The sequence below is a fragment of the Ctenocephalides felis genome, unplaced genomic scaffold (assembly GCF_003426905.1).
Source record: "Ctenocephalides felis isolate EL2017-DRISC unplaced genomic scaffold, ASM342690v1 CF-g0.4_SCAFFOLD_00845, whole genome shotgun sequence".
Classification (NCBI taxonomy): Eukaryota; Metazoa; Arthropoda; class Insecta; order Siphonaptera; family Pulicidae; genus Ctenocephalides; species Ctenocephalides felis.
Window position 1 is genome coordinate 67,568,612 of NW_020536999.1, and position 9,788 is coordinate 67,578,399.

The window sequence follows — 9,788 nt, forward strand, 5'->3', positions numbered from 1 at the left end:
TCTGAGTGTTGATTTATTTAAAATAAAAATATTTTGTAGGTAATGTTCACACCATCTATAGAGGGATATGATTTAATAATCAATTTAAAAGTATTGCAATTACCTAGACGATTCTATTCATTGAAAAACTACACATTTGAAAATAAAGATAATGAGGAACAACTTCAAAAGGAGCTTATGGAATACGTGAAAACAGATAAGGAGAAAATACCAATCACTAATTATGATCCAGTACAATTCTATTTGAAGGAATTAAGGGTATTTATCATAGATAAAAATGTTAAATCATATAATGAATATGTCATTATATTTTTGAGTCTTATAATTTTTGAAATGAGTTTCATTCATAGATGAATGAAAATTTTGGTACAATGCTTCAATTTTATTATGATAATAGAAGATATATTAGATTAGTGAGGTGTTGATTCAAACTTTTCTTGATTCAAATAAGTTTATCAATTTAAGGGGGTATTCTAGTGTAGAAATCCCAACAATCGTTTTTCTGTTTTTTTTTTTAATTTTAAAAGATTAATTATTCAAGAATATGTGTACGGGAGTATTTTATAAAAGTTAAATTGTTTTTGGAGATACAGCTATTTGACTATGATAACCTTCTTCTGTTTCCTTTTGCGAAATTTTAAACGCGTTTTTCTCAAAACTACCTAGTACATATGATTTTTCAATACGATGTATATGATTTTACCAATTCTATTAGGCCGATTCATTTAAAATTTTTAGGGAATCTTTTTCATAGACTTCTCTCTCACATATAGTAGCCTCATCTCCAAATTTAAATTTTTATTATTTTTGAAAAGGAAATCTTAAAGTGTTAAGAAAATGGTCTTTTTTTCAAACAGTCGCCAAATTGTCAAAAACATTTTTTGAACTTAATTCCAGTATATACAATAGTGTACATTTTGTGACCCCCCATTTCAACAACTGCTAATTTTTATATTTAATACATTTTTTCTTTGAACTTTTTTTCTGTAGTCTTATAACGTTGCTAAGTGTATTATAAAAAAAATAATCATAATAGTAAATAATGTATCGCCTTTATGATGATTTAAGAATGACTTAAAATTCATGCCTCTACACTAGAATACCCTGTTATGTTTTTTTAATATATTTTCAAATCAATTCACAAATCACTTAAAGTAAAGGACTTGACTCGAATGATTCGATGAATCTGGACCATATTGAATTGGGACATCACTAATCTATTTTTAACTTCCCGTAGGGTAAGTTATAGTAATCGCAAAAAAATCAAAGATGAAAATTTTTATATATCTTCACGATTTGAAGGTTTCTGAACATTTTGGCATACCTTAGAAAAAATGAATGTAAGTATGTGTGTGTGTGTATGTTTGGATACAATTTTTCGTTTACGATTTCGGGCGCACGAATCAACCAATTTGCATGGTTCAAAAAACATTCGATTCCTATTGATGAGAAGACGTGCTGATTAGTTTTTGGTGAAGACAGGTCCAGCCGTTTCGAAGATACGGGGCAAAACCCGATTAGAATGATTCAAAAAACATTTTACTTGTATTGACGAAATGAAGAATTGATGAAATTTTTGTTAAGACAGGTCTACCGGTTTCGGAGATACAGAGAAGAAAAAGAGATATTTGGCGGTCAAAAATGCTCAATGAACATATGCACAACAAATTATCAGATATTTGATAAAATTTTTTAAAATGAGTACTAATTTTATTATAATTTTATTGGTTACCGATTTTGTTAATTTTTCAAGTTTGCTTTTACAGTTGAAGCAAATTTCAAAATTTTCAGAAAAAAAAAAAATTTCAAAATGTTCAAAAATATAAAAAGTTTTATACTTCAAATATGAATTTTAAATTTACAATTCAGTTTCAAAATGTATATATTTCAAATGCCTTATTCTAATCATAAGAAATATATCCTCACATGGATTTATTCTTCATCTCTTGCTGATGTAAACTTTCTCAAGTGTTTCAAGTGTTGAACGATAAAATATGTAGTCATTATAATCATGTTTAAATCAATTGTTTGTAATCATTGATCAAATTTATTGATTATTGATTTTTTTTCCCTTGAATATTCAATTCTGGTACGGGAAGTTCCAGCAATTTGCTTTAAGGCACGATGCCATGCACCACTAGTATTTTGATTATATCATTCACAATATCAGCAAAAAAAGATTTTGAAAAAAAAATCTGAGTCCGAAATTGGAAAGTGTGTGTGAGTGAGTCATTTTTAAAATTTTGTAGACGGTTTTTACAAAACTAGCTACACCAATTTCTAACCATTTGATGTAACTCGGTAAGGATTCAAGGTTGATTAGTTTTGCGCGAAGATTGGCTAAACCGTTTCTTTATAATTAGCAGAAAAGTTCATAATTTTTCATCTAGGTTTTAGCCAAAAATCTTGACACGATTTTAAAAATTCAAAAACGAGATATTGAGCTGAATAGTTTTTGGTAAAGATTTGCCGGACCGTAATTAAATTATTTAATTTAATTTTTTTTGATACTTATAATGAAACTTAATACTGTTCTCATAGTCTAAACAAACATTTTACAATATTGTGGTCTTAGAAAAATAGTTAAAAATGTAAAATTAATTAAAGCTTTGAATAATGGGTCGCGTTCTTAGGACATACAAACGCGTGTTTGTGCACTACTGTTACTTATAATCTGTTTTGAAGATATTAATTGATATCGCATTGAATGTTTTTAGTGAACTTATATTAATCAAGTCGAATATTTATAAGTATTGGGAAATCTATGCAACTTCTTTTAAGGCAAAATACCATTTACAGTTGGTTAATTGTTGTTATAGCTCTTTTCATATTTATTCACCATCCTCAGATTATTAAAACAACTTGTATATTTTTTACTTTTTATTTGGTCACGCAATTCATTTAGAATTAAACAAATTATTCCAGAAATATAAAAATAAATAATTCATCCAGAAACAGTTGATTATAAATATATCTCAAAAAGTTGCGTCAAAAAATATATTAAAAAGGTAATTACAAAAATATATTCTCTGGATTGCCAAAATGGCAAAATTTGCACCACAATATATAAATAAAAATCGAGAACCTCAGGGACGCAACGTTGGCAGACAATAATAAAAAAATATACCGATTGTTTTAAAAAAGATTTTAAAAAATGTTACTAAAAATTTAGATTCTTTGAAAAATACACCTGGAAGCAAAAAATGGTTTATGGGTTTAATTCGAACTTGGCTAGTTTTTTTTTTCAACGAAGTGGACTTTTCACGATATTACTTAAGTTTTTTTTTTCAAGAAGGCGGGTTGTTTGTTGTTGTTGGAGTTACTTTTCTTTGCAATCAGATTTCTTGGCTTTATCGCATGCCAATTGGGCCATAAGTTGGACGATCGTTCTTGTTGGTCTACCAGTCATTCGACCTATGCGGAGGTAGGGTAGATTTGGAGAAGTTATCGGGAAGGCAACACCTGGGAAAACATTTTCTTGTTGAATATAGTAGAACTTTTGTTTATAAATCGAACAATAGACTGATAAGATATACCCCAAAGAACAAATATATAAAAAATTTATATGAAAGCAAATAAAATTTTGTAAGAAATTATAATATATCAGAAGTACCGAAATCAACCCTGTATGCTACTAAGTGACAAATATTTTAAATAATTTGAAGAAGTTATATTTAAACTAATATCTGTCACATTTCATTCTGCTCGTTTTGAGTTTGAATTCAAAAGATTTTGGCTCAACAAGATCATTGGACAAATTTACTAACCTGTTACATCCAAGTGCAACCAGCACACATCTTTTACGAATTCTCGAAGGAATGCAGCTCCTGTACAGCTGTCACCATGGAATCTTGTATGATTTGTGATATCTACGGAGCTTTGATGAACAATTTCCTTGGTGTAGAACTTCCATAAAGGCATTCTCCACACTCTGTCACCTAATGAAAATTATTCAATAATTAATACGCATGTTAAATAATGACACTGTTAAAGGTTGCTCGCCCTTGTTAGAATTACTGCTTTACGAAGGATATGGTTAAAATTGATTGCTATTTACAAATAAAGCACCGATTAGAGTTGGTGAAGAGAAGAACTGCTTAGAGTTCTTACCTGTATAAGCTCCAGCTTTCTTAATATGCGTCCACATAGCCTTTGAATTGGCCCAACAACCGCTCGCTCCTGCACCAAATACATGCCGCACACTGTCACTCAAACACGTAACATCCACCATCAAGGACGGCTTGTGGTGTTTCAGTGCGTATAGCATAACATCAGCCAGCATGACACGACACTCCTTGTCGCAATCCTGAACCATGATGTGGACGCCATTCTGAGCCTGGACGACATCACCTGGCTTCATAGCCAGACCACTGGGCAAATGCTCACAGAGAGGAATTATACCTGTTAAATTGTGAATTATCTTATTATCGTTCTTTTGTGGAACCCGTAAGGATCAGTTGGTCAAAATCTATCGCGTATGATGTGAATTTTATAATAAAACATAATTTGAGAATGGTAAAAAATTGATTTTTTTTTTTAATTTGCTGATAAAGTGTTGTGTGACAATTCTTAGTTCAAAACTCGAAAAATCCTATCTGGCATCAAGCAGCTGTAATGCTGGACTTTATAAACATTTACAATTGAAAGTAGTTTGGATTGGAACTTTGGAATGTGGTGGCGAATTAGTGGAAGACTGAAAAATAATGTAATGGACGCTTTTAGAATTCTTCATATTTGCAATACTATTTTGCTAATTAACCTTGAATGTTAAGAGGTATGCTCATCGCAGCTGCAGCTCTCATGGCAGCTACGACGACTGCTGCTCCGGCCATTGCTCCACGGTATTTAGACATATTGTGACATTTCTTCAAATGAATACCACCAGAGTCGAATGTTACTCCGGAACCAACCTTCAAGTTGATTTTGTGATTATATACGAATACACAGAAATTACTTAATCATTTCATTTTTATTTGACGCACCAACAATATCGGTTTATCACTTCCACCACCGCAATAGCTGAGCTCTAACACAACAGGAGGTTCACAGGAACCTTTGGCCACCATCAGCAGTGTGTTCAGATCCTGATCTTCGATCCAATCCTTGTCGTGCACCTCCACGTTCACACCGCATGGACATAAGGCGTCAACTGCAGCCTAACGAACATAACGAATTATTAAGTTGATCTGCTGGTCTTTATTTTGTAAAAAACTTTTGCATGGAATTTATTTCTACCATCTAGTGCTTTTGGTTTTTGTGATAACGGGAATAAATAAAGCAACTTTATGATGAAAGAGCAACTGTCTTAGTCGATCACACTGCATTTTTAGATTAGGCCAAAAACTTTAAATAACGTGCTCTTATTACACAATTTTAGAATTCTCGCAAGTTTACTTTAAAAAATCATTAAACTACTGCGATCATGAACAATATCCACATTTCTCAAGATTTAATATTACAGATTTTGGCTTATATTTAGGAAATTATAGTGCAACCAACAAAAAATAATTATTAATTTATTATTTACCTGTGCAAATGAGGTTGGATTGAGTTGATTGGCTGGCATGTCGCACAATTTTCTTGCTAAATTCTGTGCCTCTGCCTTAAATACTCCTCTTGTCCATCCACACGTATCTTGAGAATCGTACAACTCCAAATTTGGAGTTGGTCGCCAGTTATTTTTGTGCATGTTTTCCTATTTTATAAAAAGTTTGTTTTTATAATTTGTTGATAATTTTTCGTATGGACATTTTACGTAAACTGAGATCAAATGGGTTTTTATGCACAAATGACACAAATGACATTTTGTTCCTGTGGTTCTATTCGAAATATTGTCTACTAACTTGGAACCTCCAGCAGGCTAATACAGCGCCTTCAGCTGCTGCTTCCGCATAGTTGTCCATATCTTCGATAAAAATCGTCTGTATTCCTTCTTTGCGCAATCGCACGGCCCCGGCTGCTGCAGCTATACGCACCTTGGCAGAAAAAAATATTTTGAGAAATTATTTCAAAATTTAGGAAATATTTAAATCGTTATGATTACTTGTTCTCGGCCGACGTCCAAGTTCTCAATTTCATTATAGCCCATATTTTCACGACCGATTCCAGCAAGACAAACGCCCCAGAATTCGGGGTCAACGTTATTTATGGCCATGGTCATGCCTGATAGAATGGGCGACGCTTCTTTCATCATTTCTGAAGCAAAAAAAAACTATTTAATTTGCGGTTTTATTGTATTTTTATTGATTTTTAAATTTAACTTTAATTAATAATGTACAGTACTAAATACCAATTATGTTCTAGTAATTAAATTAATCGTAAACATGTTTAAAATTGCAGACTTGCAAAATTACTTCGTTCCAGCACCGTGGTTTTGTAAAGTTTTTTGAATATTAGACATGCATTTACTATTTATTAATTTTCAATTTAGTTTTTGTTTTTACCAATCCATTCATGAAATGGGTTAGAACCTGTTTCATTGAACGATTCCCATAGTGGAGATGTTGCAACTTTTTCGGGGCGATTTTTATCCACAAACTTTTAGAGCTTAGAAAGCTGCTTAAAAATTATTGTAAGGCCCTTAGCTGGAGTTAAGCTCTTTATCATAAATATCATGTGTTACACTAGTACATCCTCACCATCCTTATACTATTCCATAATTTCACGCTTTAATTTAAGCGGCATGATACTTTTATGGTATTCAAGAGACATGGCCCATAGTCATAAAAGTAAGTATTTTGTAAATGTACTCAAAGCAAATAACGCGAACTAACATATATAATATGTTGATATTAGTTCATATATTCGCGTAGGTAAATTATTACTACCTAATTAATATAAATAAATAATTGAAATGACTAAATATAAAACAAATTACCTTCATAATCATAAAATAATCAATACATTTCTACGGTAGAAAAATCATTTTTTCAACTGACTTTTTTTATTTTGCCCAGTTTCTAAAAACCCTTCTCGCTTAAAGCAGTTTCTCGAAACAACAAATCGCTTCTTTCGCGGCTCGTATGTCGGGTCGCTCGTAATTCGGTATACTACTACTGTACCTTTACAATTGGGAAGGCTGAATGGCTTTGAAGTAAAGAGTAAGCTTTTTGTGAAGATTTTTTAAATTACTAATATTTTTGACTGATTTGATCATATTACTAATATATCTGATTGTGACATTTTTTCTTTCTAATCTTTATTTATATTACCAAAGCGACTAGGCGCCTTAAACGTACCAAAAGTACATCTATGAAAGGCGTAAAAGATTAGTTTTTGGATGAAGCGTTTGATTACATTATTTACATTACATTATAACTTTACAACCATATTATTACCTTCGATTTTCCCGCCACATCTTTCATTAAATTTGCAACCGGCCTTAGTCAAAGTCGGCTTTCCATTACAATCGGTGTAGACGCCTAAAACGACTCCCTTCCTCCCTTGGTCGCACTTGTCCGAATAGTTCCGTTTCAATTTAAAAACAGCGATCGAATTTTTGTGCTGTCCCACGAGACGCCTTCCGCCTCGAACCCACATTTTTTTCTTTTGAATTTATAGCCTGGTTCCTGATACCTGATTATAACAACAATTCGCTCGTCCTCGGAGATAAAATACGGCCGGATGGAAAATTTTGTGAGGTCAAACTTTGGATTTTGCGTCCTGGAAATTATTTTTCAAAGTTTGGGTTGTTTAGATTTTGTTTTTCGGTTTTATTAAAAAAGTAAACTGTCAATTTTACAAAACTGAACATCAACTGGGCAGGCATTGAGCGTCATCGTTTGGAAATTTATTTTAGATTGAAATTTTGACGCGGAATTGGAGTTGGAATTGGAGTTAATACTTTATAAAGTAATGTTAGGTACATAATTAATTAAACATGGAAAAACACGGTGAAGTTTCATGTTTTTACGTTATTTCTAAACATTTAGCAATGACGATCGAATTTAAAAAAATACGGTGAGGTTAAATGATATCGTCACTTAATTATGTACCAATGTACCATAGTTACTAAATTGTAATTTTGATACTAATTCGCTACTACAAGTGAGCCTTAAGAATATTATAATACTTTATTTTGACGCTGAATTCGAAGAAATTGCAGATATATGTTTTTCGATATTTCAAAAGATGATTGAACAGATACAGAGCAAAGTGTGCAGAAAATAGAAATCGAGATTTTGAGAGAACGCAGTATCCGATTTGAATGATCTAAAAAATATTCAATTCGTATTGATGGGGAGAAGTGGTGATTAGTTTTTGGCAAAGGCTCCTGATTCGCCGCATCTTATTTTAAAGGCGCTTGAAAATCGAAATCTGATTTATAAAAGTAAAACGTAATTTTTTTTTGTATAAATGTTGCTTTTATTTATTTTAGTCATTTAATTGTTTTACTTAAAATTTACTTTTAAGTAACTTTACTTGATATTTTTAAAGTAAACTCTGCACATCTTTTATATAATTATTCCATGTTTTCATTCCGTATATTATATGGAAATATTTAATATTACTTAATTTTTGATAAATGTTAATTATTATTAATTGTATTATTTAATTAATTAATGATAATTCAATTTTCTTTTTAGGAAAGTTATGATGAATTTGCCTTATTTTTCCACGATACCTATGGTGGCGATTTTATAGCTGTTTTATGGAAACCACAAGCTTTTGAGAAAAAAGAGTTTAAGGTAAGTTTGATTATAATTAGAAAAATTAATACATAAATATTGAAAAATTATTTATTTATTTGAACTACGCTTATATTCTACAATATTTATATTGTGTAATTGCGATTTACAAAATCTCATCTCAAAAGTGTACCAATAAGGTATAACAATATTTAATATCATCTTGAAATTTTGGAATACATTTTTTTCCAAAACTACTTGTCACTTCGATTGTCTTTTTGGCAAAACAGTCTTTCAGCCATTCAATAGAAAAACATTCATCAAACATTAGTTTATTAACGTCTTGTAATTGTCTTTGCCCAAACTCGAAAATGAACATTTTTGCACATCTTTACGTTTCGAAGATTTCTGAACATTTTGGCATACCTTAGAAAGAATGGATCTGTGTATGTGTGTGTGTATGTATGTATGGATACGGATCAATCGAATTGAATAATTCAAAAAACATTCGATTCCTACTGATGGGGAGACGTGCTGATTAGTTTTTGGCGAGGTCGTGGTCCAGTCATTTCGGAGATGCGGAGCGAAATGTGTAAAAATGATAGTTTTTGAGAGAAAAACTATAAAAAAAAAACATTTTGCTTGTGAAGATGTGATTGGTTTTTGGGAAAAACATGCTTTTTTATTTCAAATTACTTTCTGCGTACACCCTGATGTCAAGATGTAGTGATGTCCATTTTTGCTTGAACATTTAGATTAAAAAAGTGTGTAATGGTGAAAATGCTCTCCAACAATGGTGCGCTAAAAAATTGAATGGACTGGGAAAAGTATATAAAAATTTGTGTGGGAAAAATTATTATGATAAAATTTCAATCGTATAATAGTTTAGATGGATAAATGCTCTCCTCTAGCCAGACCAATTTAAAATTTGTGCTGTTTCTTTTCAGGTATCCCATCTTAATGGCAGAAAAGTCGTAACAGTTGACGGGAAACCGATGCTAGTGTCTAATCTAGGCGCAATTATCGAAGATTTCTACATATTGGGCCAAGGATTAGTGAAGAGTATCGAGAACCTAACAAATAAAGATGCTGAATAAATAGTTGTATTAGAGATTATATTTATTTTTTATTAAATTCAGCAACCAGATGACATTTTGTTAA

At 31.4% G+C, this 9,788-nt stretch overlaps 1 protein-coding gene across 1 annotated transcript; it reads right to left on the reverse strand.

The window, feature by feature from the left end:
* Positions 1-3,319: 3,319 nt before the first annotated feature.
* On the reverse strand, positions 3,320-7,539 carry LOC113387677 (cytosol aminopeptidase-like). The gene is made up of 9 exons (XM_026625039.1): positions 7,338-7,539; positions 6,044-6,195; positions 5,844-5,975; positions 5,528-5,695; positions 4,983-5,156; positions 4,760-4,910; positions 4,111-4,401; positions 3,768-3,938; positions 3,320-3,462 (listed from the first exon to the last, which is right to left on the reverse strand). The coding sequence occupies exons 1-9, from the start codon at positions 7,537-7,539 to the stop codon at positions 3,320-3,322; spliced, it is 1,584 nt and encodes a 527-aa protein (XP_026480824.1).
* Between the last annotated feature and the right edge of the window lie 2,249 nt (positions 7,540-9,788).